The 16,218-nt window shown below is 38.0% G+C and overlaps 1 protein-coding gene across 1 annotated transcript in view; it reads left to right on the top strand.

Moving 5' to 3' along the window:
* Nucleotides 1-16,218, top strand: part of SRPK2 (SRSF protein kinase 2) — a 98,102-nt gene that overhangs the window by 40,905 nt on the left and 40,979 nt on the right. The window contains exons 2-5 of the mRNA XM_010012863.1: nt 8,480-8,631; nt 15,097-15,205; nt 15,729-15,816; nt 16,058-16,145. Of these exons, the coding sequence (XP_010011165.1) occupies nt 8,480-8,631; nt 15,097-15,205; nt 15,729-15,816; nt 16,058-16,145 (437 nt within the window). The remainder of the gene's footprint in view (nt 1-8,479; nt 8,632-15,096; nt 15,206-15,728; nt 15,817-16,057; nt 16,146-16,218) is intronic.

Genomic DNA, 16,218 nt, shown 5'->3' with positions numbered 1-16,218 from the left:
CCTATTGCCGGCAGAATTGAGTTCCCAGGCATAATCCAGAGCATGAGGCATTTGCACTAACAGGATGAATGGGTCTTCCAAACATTAACTAAGTAGGGAGGTGAAAAATGTCTTTTTGTGTGTAAATGATCATGCGAAGTCCGGATGACATTTTACCAGGGTGTTTTTTTTGGGGGGAAGCAGGAGATACTCTGCTGCTGACTGCATTTGCTGTTAAGTGAAGGGTTACAGTTTCACTGCTCCTCTGAAATCTTTTTTACTCAGCTGTTAAATAGGTAGGAAGGGGTGAGAACCACTGCATTTATTGATTTACTCCTGCTCATTTTGCTTAAGGTTATCACGGTTGTCTTAGTATGGTTTCTAACACACATAAATGGGATATATACTTCCTTGTAGTGTTATGTATGTTTATATTAACTCTAAGGAAGTCATTGGCTTGTACTGATAAACAAAGACTGAATCCCACATTTCATAATTTAGTTATGAATTAATTTTTGAGTTCATCTTTGACTTCAATGGGTTGTTGACTTAAGGGGTTTTGATGCTAAATTAAGTTAAATCTACTAACTTTTCCAGGGGCAGATAAGGCTGTTGGAGAGCAGAGGGTGTTTCTTCCTCCTCCCCTTCAAAACTTAGAGATTTGTTGCTAGTGGCAACTGTAAGGTACTGAAGCAACAACAGCATGTTTTCTGATTGTATCTTATTAATAGAAAGACTAGAAACACTATAATTTAACATGCCAAAGAGAAAGTCAAAAATTAAATACTACAGCGTAACATGCCAAAAAGAAAGTCAAAAATTAATTTCCATTTATACACCTCTGAGTCATTCCGTTAAAACTAATCCATCACACAGCTCATCCATAGTGAGAGGACAAAGAAGTCAAAGGAGATAGTGGCTACTGCTCTTACTGTGTGCCAGTGATTCCTGTCAGGTCTTCTGGTGGGTCACAAGTGGGGGTGCACGTGCAGGGAGATGAAGGAGGGAGCCATGTAGTGTGAGAAAGGACTCTTGTTGCAATAGGATTTGGAGAAGGTGAAACTTCATATGTGGTTTATGAGACTGGCTTGATTTTGAATTAAGTTTTTGTCATTGCACTGGGGTGATACTCATTTTCTGACTGACTTGAGGCAGAGGCTTCATTTTGACGTGTTAGGATGCATATACAAGAAGCTCTATGTTCTCCATTGAGCAGTACATGTTCCACAGAGTTACGCAGCTGTGTTTCTCCTCTTTGGCTTTTAGGAATTTTTACCTTTTTATTTTATTTTATTTTATTTTTCATAACTTTCTCAGCCTTTATGGCACTTCACCAGTGACTCAAAGTATGGGTGAAGTGCAAGCTGCTAAGTTTACCTCTAGGTATTTTCTTTCTGTGCTACCAGCTGGGTCTGTTCCTTCTTTTTTAGCTGTTGACCTTTTCTCCCTCTGAAAGCCTGTAATAGGTGACTGGTCTGGGAAGTAGAACCCTGCAGGAAAAACAATTTGAAGAAGAAAACAAATACCTTGGCAAGTTCAGTTAAGGTTGAGGCTTCCTGGACAGATTTGGCTTCTGGCTTGCTGTCTTAAGAACATTTTAACAGAATTGTATGTGTGTGTGAGAATAAAATTTCATTTGGGACTGTGAAATCAATTATTTCTGGGAACTTGGTGTAATTCTTTGTCAAAAAAAGCCAGAAGAGCTTTCTGCCTCCTGTAATGTCTACAAACCTGGCACATCTACTGCTTCATGTTATGCGTGGTTTGGTTACAACTGTAGGCTGCTACTGGTTCTCCTCACCTCTGCCCTAGGCATTGTGCTGCTCCTGCTCACCTTGTCTCTGTTGTGGCTGCAGAGTAAGGGAGCCCAGTTCATGGATTCGTCATCTATCATGGCTAGATCCAGTGCTGAGGCAAAGACGCAGCCCTGTGATGAGGAGTGAAGAATGAGAAGGATCTCTGTGCACCATCACTCTGCTCCTGGGCTGGTGGCAGCATGCTCAGACTGCAGTACTAGCTGCCTGAAAGGGTATTTATTTATAGTACCTGTTGTTTTGAACGGAAGAAGGCAGAGTTCTTCAGTACTTTGAGTTTGGGTATACACTGATGCCCAAAGTTGCCTCCAAAAGGCTAGTTAGCAGGATAGAAATGAAAAATTCATTCCCGTCCTGCTGTTTGAGGTTACAGAAGCTACCGTGTCTCAGCCTGCTATGTTCCAGGAGGGCTTTCACTGGAGCTTCATCTGTTGATGTTTGACGGTATGATGGTATGTTTCTAAGGAATGTTAACAGTCCCAGGAGGAATGATAATTTAATGTGATAAAGACCAGATGTAGAAACTGTTTCATGCTTGTGACATGCCAGCAGTCTCTCTTCTTATGCATGGGTTTTCAGGAATTAGAAACTGTAGTATGGTTTTGCACCAGTATAAAAACACAAATAGCGCTTTTCATGTAAAACAAAGCTGTCTCTTGGAGTTCACATTAACAGTTTATTGGAGTTTGTTAAAAACATGTCTCCTTATGCTCTGTTTCCTTCTGGATTTATAGACTCTGTTTCTGAAAAGAATGAGATGACCTCTGGCACAATAAAAAATAAGTATAGTATTAAATTATTAAAAAACCCAGCATAACTATTAAAAAATGTAAATTATTCAGATGTGTAACCAACGTAAAAGCTTACTTGACATATGCAACATCATTTTGTTCCTTGTGCAAGAACTTTGGGATTGTTTTGATGTTTCTTGTGGTTTTTGTTGCTTGTTGTGCGTGTATTTATTTAGCAAGCCTTCCTTTAAGGCTGCCTCCAGTTCAGAGAGCTCACTGGTAGAAGGCACCTGTCTAAGCTAAATCGACATTAGGGGGGAAGAACAGGCAAGAGTACAACTGGTAAAGCAGACACCATTTGAACAAACAGGAAAGAGCTCCAAATAACTGAGTCCTTATGCAGTTAGTAACAGCTGGAAGAAACTTGCGTATAGAGATTTCAGACTTTAAGCTCTGCAACACCTGAGAGCCTTGAGCAGGAATATGGAAGACTGCCTTCTGGAGCTGGAGGGAAGTGTGTCTGGATCTCCTTCCAGAGGGACCCACACCCACCTGGGGATTTTGTACAGCTCACATCTCTTAGGAGGTTTACAGCACATTTCTCCTGATGTTTACCCTCCCCTGCCTCCTTTTTTTCCCCCTTCTTCAATTTGCAGTTCCACAAAGAGCCTCTGTGGACATGTCAGGAGGTTCATAATGTTGTTAGAATACAGTTTGTTCTGAATTTGATTTTGTTAAATATATGAAGGAGTTATTTAACTTCCTTTTAATTGCATTTTCTATTACCAAAAAGTTTGTCTGGATGTGTTCATCTGAAAATCTTAAGGAGAGTTTTGGTTTCCCCTCAGATTGAGGTAGTTCTTAGCTTAACCCCACCAATTTCTGCCATCTTCCCAGGTTTTTTTCTATTTGTCTCAGTCTGTTTTCCTTCTGAGACAGTGCTTTCCTACAGGACAATCAGGTACAGGTTTTAGCTCCATTCAGGGTAAAGTTCTGTTTGCTTAAGTCTTTAAGTTAATAAATTCAGTACTTTACTATGCTTGCAGTACAGTATTCACAGAGAATGACTCCTCCTGCTGTGTGCCTGTTCCCCATGGAGAACAACATGAGGATTTCTTTAAGTGTTCTTGTTGGATAGCAGTCTTGCCTGCAATGCCTTATTATCCATTACTTGGTAACAACAATAAAACCATGTTTTTTGTCTGTGAGGTTTTTGGATGAAGAGGCCTGAAGTCTGTTCTGGTTTTTAGTAACAGAAATCATTCAATTATTGAGGAAAGGGAAGGATTGTCTGAAGATGAGGTGACTACATGAGGGCAGACTCAAAGTGCGTCTACATTCCCCCTGGCCAGGAGCAGTTGCCTGGGGAAGAGTGCAGGACTGGGCTCAGATGTATTGAATACTTTCTCAAATCCAGCAATCTCAGGCTGATGGGCTTTGTGAGTAAAAGGCAGGTTGGTATTAGCTATCAGTCAATTTTTCTTCCATGAATTTTTCTGAGCCCTACTTGAACTTAGCTAACTTCTCTTACCTATGATATCCAAGAAAAAAAGAAGGTGGATTTAGTTTTTAACAGCATGTTACACAAGTATTTTTTTTTTTCTTTAGATTGGCTCAGTTTTTGTGGGGAGAGGCAGAGAACAGGCATTTCCTATTTGCTTTCTCTGTGCCTCTCAAGATTTTGCAGATCTCCACTGTCTGTTTTCCTGGCTGAAGATTTCTGTTATGTTCAGATGTTTCCCATATGGAAGGCGTTTCATGTTTTTAATCACCCTCGCTGCTCTGGTTTTACCTTTTCTAGAACAGAAGAATAGCAAACAACCGCACAACATCAGCAACAAAAAACCTGAATGCTTCTTCCTGAACTTCTCATGGTATAATTTTCCCAGCATTTTTAATGTTAAAGAGATTGCTTTCTGTGTTGGCTGTTCCCCAGTTGGAACATGGAGCAATATGTCCATGATGCAGAACAGTAAAATTAAGTTGTCAGTAATTCTGCATTTCTTAAAAGTGGGCAATTGATTTTCTGTAAGACTCCATGCAGTGTTTCAGTGTATTTTGCTTCAAGTTCAATCTAGAGGAGAAATGCTTCAGCTTTTCTTTTGTCTTTTACTAAGATCAATCTAAAAATAGGATTTCATTGTATTTTGATTGGACTCTACTGTGAATTTATTTTTATAAGAGAGTAATTAAAGAATAAAACATCCTGGCTAGTGGTTGCTAATTGTTTGTAACACTTCCTTCAATACAGTTAGAAGGTTTGTCTTTGAAGCCTGTGGAGATGGTCAGTTCTCTGCATACCTACTGATGGGGAGTCCAGAAATGGTGTGTCATCTTCTATTAATTAAGTGTTTGTGCTTGGATGGTGATGAATAACCTCATAGTGGTACACCACAGAGCACCAAATGATTACTTCAGGGAAAAGAAAAACAGATTTAGTATATGCCTCTGCATGCATGTATTACCTAATGTATATCATTGCCTACAACATTTCAGGACATAAGAAAGAGTAATAACTTGAAATAATGCAGCTGTTGAGTAACTTGTTATGATAGTTTTTCACAATTATGTTTCTGAAAAGGAAGTGGAGGTTAGCATATATGTGTATTACTCACAAGCTTCTTAATGGCTGGATTTTGAACGCCAAAGATGTTTTAAACTACACTTTGAAGGAAAAATAGTTCACTTTTTAACAAACTCTGTGGGAAAAATGAAATCTAAGCTGAATAAAGTGCATGTTCATGCCATGTATGACAAAGGGAGATATTGTTGAAACATTCATCATAGCTTATCTTACCAGTTCAATAAAAAGGCTACTAAAAAATAGCAAAACTGGAGTTCTCTTATCAACTGATGTGCTACCTTACGCTGCGAAATTATGTTTTGGCAGAAGAGCAAGGATCCATGATGCCAGGATGAGTTATTCAGCTTGTAGGCAGAATTTAAGCGGCCAAGTCAAGTGTTGAAGAGTTGATCTTTCTGTATACCTCATAAGTGTTAAAGTGAATGAAATGAAAGAACAACGCTAAGAATCTGAAACAAGCAAAAAAACCCCAAACCAGCAAAATAAGCCAATAATGCAGAATTAGCAGTCAGGCTGATGTATCTCAGCAGCATTTCTTTCCTTCACTCTTCTCCATGTACTAATATTTGATTACTTCAGAAGGTGCAAGCAAAGCTAAAAGGGCAGTTCAGAGATCTTCCTCAGCTTAAATCAGTGTTTTGTTATTCGCAGATATAATCATAAATAACTCCAGAAGGAAATAAAGTAATATCTTTCCTTCCTTCATGATGTCCACAAAGGACAATAAGAAAACACTCCTGAATACCAAATGCAGCTAGGATTGGAGACAGGAAAAAAATAAGCCTTTTAAAAACCAAAATAAAATACAGTAACTTGAGAGAGACTCTGAAGCAGCTCTATTTTCTCAATCTATTTCCCTAGGAATAAATGCAAATACTGGCTTTTCTTAAATCTTGGGTTGTACACTTCCTCCCTCTCTTGGAGGGAGATTCTTGGTGTTCCTTGATGTTTATTTCAAAACGAGTGACAACAATGTGTGAATCTCGATTCCAGGAATGCTTCCAATTCTCTTTAAAGTATTGTCTTTATCATGTGAAGAAATACAGCAAGTTGTTGTTATCTAAAGAGAAAAAATCGGCACAACTTCATGGATTTTCAGCTTGGGACCTCTGTACTGCATTGCCCTGACCTGCACTAGTTTTTCTATGAGTTTGCCACCTTACGTGACCAAAATAATAACATAGAAACTTATGATCAGAACCAACTAAAACAATGGTACTGTCCAAAATAAAGAGTCTAAGCACTGGTGGATGTGCCCGTTTTGCCTGGCACGCTGCTTTCGGAGACATTGATGAAGTGCAAGCTATTTTTCTGTGCTTTATTTTTCCTCTTCATCATTGGAATTATTAATTTTTAAGTGTTCATAGTTCTTCATCTGTGTATCCAAAAGAGTGTTGTGCCCAGCAGATGAGTTTCAAGGTTTGCAGCATAGATCTTTGTACCATGATTTGTTTGATTAAAGCTTTGTCAACATCAGACTCGTCATGGGGGCCATCAGCTTGCTGACACCATGAAACCAGGCTATTGTAGGGCCATTAGTCTGATGTGTAGTAAACCTAACTGGTCAGAAGATGTGCCATACCTTCCAGTTGCTGTATCTGTTTACTTTCCTCTCAGTGTACAATCTATTGTACCTTGGGACATGTATGACACAAGAGGAACAAGAGGAAAGATAAAGGCAAAAAAAAAACCAAAGCCTGATTTGTGCAGGTAGGAGCACATACAAACATTTATTGTTTATCCTACAAATGGATTCCTTCTCTCTCTCCTATTCTGCCCTAGGCTTTATATGGCTAGAAATTAAATAAGTTGTTTGGGTAGATTTCTCATCACAACTTAAACCATTAATAAATTAGTTCCCAAGATTCCTTCTAAATGTGACCATTTAGTGAATGAATAGAACAATGTTGTTATCTGAAAGAGGTAGCAGGCAGATAAATTTGGTATGCATGCAACTTCCAGTGATGTCCTTCAAAGCAGAGGCATAGCAGCAGCTGCTGTGCAGGCGGTGCATGCTGCCAGTGGAATTCGTTTCTGACCAACTGTGTACTCTTTGACTCCAGTTGCTCTGTTTGACTTGAACAATTGCGGTGTGTAAAAAGAAGGGGTGGTGTGGGGAATTGTGAAGAGGAGGGCTACACGATTGGGGTAAACATAAAGCCAGTTTTTATTCCTGATCAGGGAAGTACTTGAATCTAAATTTTAGGAGCTGAAAAATTAGCAAATGACAGATTTCTATTTTTTATTGCATGAATGACAGAATACTGTTAATATGGTGTTTTTCAGACAGCTTAGCTTTGAAGTAGATATAAATGCAAATTATAACAGCTTTTGATGGCAGAAGTGTTTTTAAGTTACTTTGCAAATGTATTTTGCAAGTATATCATTTGGCAAGCTTGTCTTTTTTATTTGTATGGGGGGTGAATACAAAAAGATAACAGCATCAACCTGTTTGGAGAAGCCTTCTTAATTATTTGACAAACAGGTATGCATCAACCCAGGATTTAATTTTTATGGGTATTGAAAATACTCAGAATTTTGAAATGTGAGTAATTTGAAAGTGTTTCGAAATATCAGGTACGGCCTTTCAGAGAACAGGATATAAAACATACTTCATTTTTTTGTTTTTCTTTCTAAACTGGAGATGCAAGACAGAAAAACACCGTGTTGGGTGTCTGTGGTGGTGTTCTGTTTTTTCAATTAGTGCATATTAAAGCAAGCTCTGTGTGTTCTGGGAATACATCATAGGCTACCTAGGAAGATTAATTTTTCTTTCTTACTTCCTAATAGCTGGTTTTGTATTATTCTGTATACTGATACAGCTTTTCATAGTCTTGGCAGCAGCTCAAGATGAGAAGTGCATTAAGTCATCTGGTTTATGTCAGTGTCCCTAGAAGATAGTTTCTTGCTATGTATTAGTGAGATCTTTCTTCCTTTAGCTAGCAGGCAGGAGCTTCCGAATAACTTGGTATTCTCTGAAAAATATTTCTTCTCAATCATGCTCAAGAAGACAGGTCTAACATCTCATTTGCTCATGGGAATTCTAAAACCTTACCTGATTTTATGCTTTAGATTTTATGCTTTATATGTGATATTATATGCTCTTGCATATAATATTTAAAATTTTATAGTATTTAACATAAGCTGTTCCACTGGGTAAGTCCAAATTCACTGAAACTTGGTTTTGGTCTGGTTAGGTGCATCTCTGTCCATGCTTCCCTAGGGTCCCACAGGTCATACAAAGGATGACAGTGGGAGCCTGAGTGAGTCATGCTTGACTGGTATCTCCCCAGGCGTGTTCTCACCCCCGCGAAGGGCTGGGTTACCCTGTGGGGAAGCTCTTTACTCAGTTGCTCTCTCTTCGTTTCCAGGCCAGAGCCTCAGCAGAAAGCTCCCTCTGCACCGCCACCTCCACCACCACCCCCTCCGCCGCCCCTGCCGGAGCCCACCCCACCAGAGCCAGAGGAGGAGATCTTGGGCTCTGATGATGAGGAGCAAGAGGATCCCGCAGATTACTGTAAAGGTGTGTGCAGCTCAGCAGTGTCCATGAGGGCAAGCAGTGTCATGCAGGTCTTAACTCTAGTTCTTGGGAGGCTTTTAAAGACCCGATCTTCAATTATGGAATTTATTGATGTAAGAATTATGAACAACTGCTTGTTTCAGGTCCAGAGGCACAACTGTCTTCAGCTTTACTTTTTCACTTAGCCATAGCTTATTTATACATTTTGCAATAAGGATACAAATATTGCATCCCTGAGAAGAAACTTTCCTGTATCGATGTTAGTTGTAAGAGAAGTGGAAACACCCAAACCAAAACAAGCGACTCCTCCACATTGCAAATGCTTCTAAAATCCCTTGATGCCTTTAACAACATCAACTACATGTATTTTTATATCTGTATCTCTTTATCCTTTCTCTCACCAGCCCAAGATGTGACATGCTTCTTTTTCGCATGTTGTCTTTCCCAGCCCTCCACATTGTCTGAGGCTCTCTTTGTTTTAGCTCTTGATTTCCATAGTTTTTGTAGTTTCTTACATTATTTTTTTTAATATCATTAAATGTATAAAAATACATAACTGCAGTGCAGCAGGATCAGTACTGAACTTTGTTTTCATGTCACTGCTGAAATTTCAAGTCTATTCCTATTAGAGTAAAACATACTGTACTTACATAAAACAATCAACTTTGGGTTATCTATTGTAGTAGATGCCAAGAATATTAATTTACTTTAGGAAACATCAAAGTTACAGCACTTCAGATTAGTGTTTCTGAACAGCCAAAAAGGTACTGTATGCACATGGACTATTCTATATTCTTCATCTCAAGACACACTTTCTGTGTTGACTGTGATGATGTCTTCTTAATCAGAAGTTTCTGTGTGAGCCTGGAGATGTGCTATTTTAAGAATCCTCTCTCCCAGCCTGGAACAAATGTTTTGTATTTTCAGATTTAACTGTTGAAATTTCATTTTGGTGTAAGAAGTTTTATTAATATGTGATATTTCAAATATTTGAATAGCTTACAGATACCGGTAGTGAAAACACAGTAAACTCAAACTAAATGTTGAATTCTGCAGCAGGAAAGAGAAAAACATGTTGCTAAAGCTTGTATTGTTTTAATTAAAAAAAGTGCTTCAAATGTCACAACACATTTGTTCCTTAAGATAACTCATTTGGTATTTGTAGCATATTCCATCAGTGATTAAGGATCTGTGGTTTAAACATCTGTTTACTTGTAAACATCTGTATTTCCCTGAGATTAAGCGTTTTAAGGCTCCCACTTCTTCCCTGTAGTAAGGGTTGCATTTAACTTCGAACTATCCATTGTTGTCTGTATTCCAGTATCTCTTGCACAATCTCACCATCTGGAGAAGCTACATCACAAAACAAACAACAAAATAGTCTGAGTTTACAGCCTGCTTATGTTACCTGCTTAAGTAGAATCTCTGTGACTAGAGCAGGTCAGTAGAGAGATCTCTGTGCTTTTAAAATGAACTACTTTTGCAGTAAGAATACTTGCACATTTCCTGAAAAATTAAAGGGAACTTCTGTATGCTTAAAGGTTCTTGTGGATTCTGCTCTTGAAGCATTGAACTGATGGAAGAACATTAAAGATGGTTCAAGCTTTGGTTCATTTGGTTGTCATAAGCATTATTTGTTTCTGTGAGAACAGTGCATTTGTTGCTCCAGTTTACCTGTTTTCTGACCATAATTTCCAGTAAGACTGGTCAGTATGTTTCCTTCTTTTAGTCTATTAGAGTTGAACTGTAGGAAAGGTCCCATAAGAATCTTGACTCGAATGGTCAGATTGGGATGATCTGGGGCCATACAGGTTTCCTGTTTGTTTTATATTCAGTATGGAGAATGAATAAGTTACTTGGTAAAGAATTCCAGGGATGGCTTTTAGATACATTGCGTCCATTAATTTGAGATGGATTTTATTAGTTTAAATGTTTTCTGTGTTTTGGGTAACCTTATCTGTATTTACAGAGTGGGTGATAAGTATTTGGAAATCATAATTTATTACCGCATTGCCTCTTTTCTTCCTAATGCTTTCTCCAAAATGACAATCTCCCAGGATTTTTGAGTTATACACAGAGCATACTTCATCTCTTCTCAACCCCATCCTAAAATTTCATAGGAGGGCAATTTTGATGAGGGGGTATGCGGTTAATTTTTTTATTAATTCAGCATTTTACCTGTTAACTGTACTTCCCAATGCTTGGGCTTTTTTGTTACTAATTTTCTTTTTTATATTTTAAGGTAAGTTACTATATGCTGGGCTCACATCTTCACCACATTACATGGTGGTTAGTAAATAGTCATAATAGTATTTTAAATCAAGAAATTGGATTAATTTAAATTTGCATCTGATGTGAAAGAGACAACTAACAGCCACTGGTGTAAGGCACAGACTAACCTCTGTTCCCTGGGGGCTTCCTCCAGGGCCTGTTTAAATCTGTGAGGTTACTTCTGTGGGTGTCACTAAATTTACATTAAATGCTGATCAAATCTTTATTTGTTTAAGGAATGGAAGTACCAAAAGTCCAACTACGTGATTTGTCAAGGGGTACTTAGACAGTGAAGGTAGTTTTAATCCTTTTCTGAAAAGCTGTGAAACACTTGGAGATTTTTCCAAAAGCCAGTTGTGTCACGGATGTAATTGGGATTCTTTGCTTCTCTGATCATCATCCTTGCCCCTGGAGATGTCTCCCATTCATCCAGTTCACAAAGGGAATAATTCCCTATACAAACATAGAACTAGCCAGCTACAATTACCAATACATTGAGAAGACATTTAGGAATAATGATCTCATTTTTCTGACCCTCTTTCTTGAGTGCATATTGCACTAGCTAGCAGTGAGAGACACTTTTTTTCTGTGTGCTGCAGTGAATAGCACAACAGGCAGTTTTTGTTACGTTATCAGCAGTGCCACTTATACATTGTATATTTTCAAATACCAATATTGTTCTTCCAAAAGTACATAATTTTTCTCAACCTGTTAATTTTGCATAGATGCTTTCTTGTTATGACTATTTAGAAATACTTTCTGTATCATGTGGAACTTAAATCATTACATTTCTTGTAGACACCAGTTTTTAAAATACATTTAAACTAAAAGTGTTACTTGGTTGTTCACAACCTGTAAATGAATATGTTGCTGACATGAATAATCACGGAGTAATATGTACAGGAATGGTGATCAATTATTGCCAAAACTGCACCTGTTATGGCTTAGAAAGTGTCTTGTGCCCATGTATATACTCAGAGAATATGCTACTGCTGTTGGTATCTGTACATACGCTGGCGTATTGCTATAATTAGTTATGGCAGTGCTATAGGGACCAAAATAGCATTGCTTGTACATATATAGTATTGTTACTCTTGTGGTACGTAGATTTTACTAGAATAACTTTATCAAGCCTCAGTTTATTAACTTGACTTTGGTGTCTTTGGTTTCCTCTGTATGGTGTTCTCTCTTCTATCTGTGATGGGAAGAAATTATCCCAAGTTTTTGATTTTTGACCCCTTGAAGCACAAGTAGACCAAAAGCTATCTGCAAAGAGGCAGCCTTATAAGGCACTTGTTTACCTCAACTATTTTTAGAGATGTATGTCTACCTGTATTTCAGTTCTTCATCATTGAGTGTTATGGTCTTAACATGTTAAAAAAAGAAAAAAAGGCAAATAATTCTGTTTAGTGCAAAAATTTACTTCTGGACATTGGTTTTTTATGTACTTGAAGGCCTGCATACACTCTTCTGGCAGTGCAGGAGGTTGTGTCAGCTGTGAGTGTTTTTATATACATCTGTAGCCACGTAACTGCCAAGGAATGATTGAACAGAACTGGAAAATTAGGAAAATTATGAAACATTCCAGAAATATTTGTACTGTTGAATTTTAAAATCTGTTTGCAAACCACAGAGAGGTGTTAAAACTAGGTGTAAATACTTTTCAGGTTTTTTTAATGATACCTGTTTGCAAAGGAGGTACAGAGAGAATAATGTTTCATACTTCTTACTGTTTTCATGCAATGATACATGCGGGACAAAAATCAAATTGGAAGAAATGATACTATTATAGTGAATTATGTGGAAGTGTTTCACATAGTTCTAGCTGTCAGGTCACCCGACCTGATTCATTTCACAAATGCAAACCTTTAAGTAATGGAATTGCTGTATGTTCTTTAACCTTCCACTCACATCCATCAGTTCATCATCCTCAGTAGACCTTTATGGAAATAATTTACCGAAGAGTGATAATTCTGTTGTTGTTGTTGTTTTAAGCCATTAAAAAGCTGTCTTAAAATATGGTTCTATTTATCCAGTTTGTTAAATATTTTCATCAACTGTTAACTGCAAAGACAGTTAAATAGACAAAATTTAGTTTTGTTTTTAATGTTTCTATCAGCATGGATTTGTGTGTGTGCATTCAGCAAAATTTCTCTAATAATGAAGCTGCAATAGATGTAGGCTTCTTACGTGGCTGATACTGTTTCTTACTGCAAATGAAGTGGGCAGCATAATAGTCAACACTTACTCTCAGTAAGTCCGTGTTCCCCCTCCTTTCCTGAAGTGTAAATCTGGTTGGGTGTTCCACAAGTGATCTGTTTTCTTTCTTTGCCAAGTGGGAACTCCTTACTTTCCAATGTTGTGCATTCTTACTTAGGTTGACACAATTCAGCAGTGGAAATGAAGATATCTTTAGGTACCTAGGTGGGTTGTCCTGGCAGTTTTTCATGAACATTTCCTTCCCGGTGGTGGAGGGGAGGGGAGTCCTGGGACTTAGTCCTAACCTGGGTCAGTATGTCTTGTACCTCCTGTAATGCCCTGTCCTGTTCCTGAACTCAGGCTGCCTTCTTCCTTTGCTCTTTTTTAACTGAAAATGTTGATGTCTGTATACCTAATGATTTGTGAAATGAAATACTGCCGTTGATAGGAAGCATATGATTCCGATGGGTTGAAGATTTAAAGGTTGTTCTCGTGCAAAATACTCATGACAAAGATGGAACTTCAACTCCTTATGCTAGGCTGGGTGAGCTGAGGCTGCACTCTGTGTGTCTGTGCTCCCTGTACACATCAGGCTCCTTTCTGTGCCTGGTGAACATGCTCGACCCTCTGTGGTGGTATAAACTGGGAGGCAGGTGGGCAGGGAAGCGTGTGAAGCCAGCGCTGTATGGTAGCTGAGACTTGAGCTGCCCATCTGCAATTGTTAGTTGCTGTCACTTGGTTCAGACTGGCCCCTGCTGAGAGGAATACTTGGGAGAGCTGCTCCCCTGCTGCTCTGGCCAGAGCTGTTTGGGTCTCTGCCAGGGGTATTACGTGCGAGAGCCTGGGCAGCTGCAGCATGTCAGATGGTCAGCTTGTATTTGAGGATGTGAGCAAACGAGCGAGTGTCTGCTAAGCCTAAAGTCACTCCTTAACATACAAATATTGAAGGTCTGTGTGTTTGAGTTTCAGTTTATACATGCCAACATCTAAAGCAATATATTACTTAAGCTTTGTCATTCTGTTGAATATGTAGTCTTTATAATTCTATTGTACAGTTGTGTTAAATTTATTAATCTGCTCTGGAAGCCTTTCATAAAAGTTCACAAATAAACTCTTCTATTAAGGCAAACTTGAGTATTTGTTTGCAATTTAGGTGAAATTGTGGATGTTGTTATTAGTGTGATACTGTCTGAATAATAGGCTTGTGTGATCACTGACTTCCCTGTGTATGACTGGGAGGAAGGATGCCTCTTAAAATACAAAGGAAACAAAAGGTTTCATTACACCTCCTTATGCTGCCTGGAAACCTGAGCTCCAGCCTGCTCTGTCCCATTGGCCTTTCTGCGAAATGGGGCTTTTGAGGACCTGTGTAGTGGTGTAAGTTAGGACTGCAAACTTTAGCAATTAAAAAGCAGTTCAGACAAAGCCCATAGCTGCCTGCTCTCTCTTCGTCCTCACTGTAAAAACCTCAGACATGAGAAAAATGCATTAGTGCTAGGGTCAGGAGCCAAGCAGAAGAGCATCAGTGAAGTCTGCATTGTTCTTAACATTTTCTCAGGAAGTATTTTATTGCTGCCTTTATTAGTAGAAAGCAAATGGGAATTAAAACAGTCTCTGTTGAGATTCTACAGTCATCCAAAGTATGTTGACTGGAGAAGCTTCAAATATGATAAAAGAAATAATGTAGATCTTTCCTGTACTCTCTATGAAGTAGAAGATAAGCCTGGGGAAATAGAGAACAGATGGTAATATTACCATAAATAAAAGCCATAAGAGAGAAGGGTGAATAAACTCTACACTAGTTACAGGACATGAGTTTTTTTCCTCCAGGCCAAGTAAGGCAGAATCTTTAATGTTGGAGTAATATATTCTTTAGATTTCCTATTTATAGTACTGGACAATTTGAAGAGAAAAATTTATACTACAAGAATTACTTGAAAACCTGGGAACTGTTGTTTGTTTTCTGAATATTCTTTTTCTCCTCATTTTTTATAAAAGGAGGCTATCATCCAGTGAAAATTGGTGATCTTTTCAATGGCCGGTACCATGTTATTAGAAAGTTAGGATGGGGACACTTCTCTACAGTCTGGCTATGCTGGGATATGCAGTAAGAAAACTATTTATTTCCATTTACTTTTTCCTTAATACACTGTTTTGTTTGGGGTATCTTTTGTTTTACATGCATGATAAAGTTATGTGAATGTTTGCTTTCTTTTTATGCAGAAAGATGTCTGCAGTCTTATTTTGCACTTGCTTAAGGGTATAGTTTATAAAAGCTCTCAGAAATAAGTGTCTATCTGTTTTCTTTGACAAATTAGCTTTGTCTTGAACATGCAGGAGTGAGCTACTGGTTTTAATTGCTTTATCTTTAATGAAAAAATAAACCTTGATCAAATGATAAAACATGTAACCAAATTCCTCTTTTAAAGACATTGGCATGAAGAAGACAGAATAATCAATAAATCAGACTGTTAACAGAGTACTGTTAGAAGGTGATTTTAATTGTAAAGTCAGTGTTTTCTGTCAGAATGTATTAGGTTAAGAAATATTTTATTCAAGATTTCCTAACTTTCAAAGTATGTCTATTTTAGTTCAGAGCACGTGTTACAAATGTTTTTGTTCTTTTCAAGGGGGAAAAGGTTTGTTGCAATGAAAGTTGTAAAAAGTGCCCAACATTATACAGAGACAGCCTTGGATGAAATAAAGTTGCTCAAATGTGTAAGTATCACCCTTGCAATACAGTGCTCAGTATTGATAATAACAGTAAAAATGAATTAAAAAATGGAACAGAATACTGTTTTTAAACTCTTTTTGCATATTTTTTTCTAAATGTCTGCTTTATTATGTGTTGTTGTGATTTCTGAAGCTCCAAAATAGTGTTTAACTTCATGTGGAAAGCTAACTAATTAGTATTTTAAAGTGATTTTAGCCCTAAAATATGTTTCCATTCTTGGTTTAGGTTCGTGAAAGTGACCCTAATGATCCCAACAAGGATATGGTTGTGCAGCTGATTGATGACTTCAAAATTTCTGGAATGAATGGAATTCGTATCCTTTTGAAAACATGGCATCTTCATTAAAACTGATCTGCTGACATAAGTAAGCATTTAGTTTGGCTATT

The sequence above is a fragment of the Nestor notabilis genome, unplaced genomic scaffold (assembly GCF_000696875.1).
Source record: "Nestor notabilis isolate BGI_N333 unplaced genomic scaffold, ASM69687v1 scaffold4434, whole genome shotgun sequence".
NCBI lineage: Eukaryota > Metazoa > Chordata > Aves > Psittaciformes > Psittacidae > Nestor > Nestor notabilis.
The sequence above is the reverse complement of the archived record's forward strand: the minus strand, read 5'-3'. Positions and strand labels throughout refer to the sequence as shown.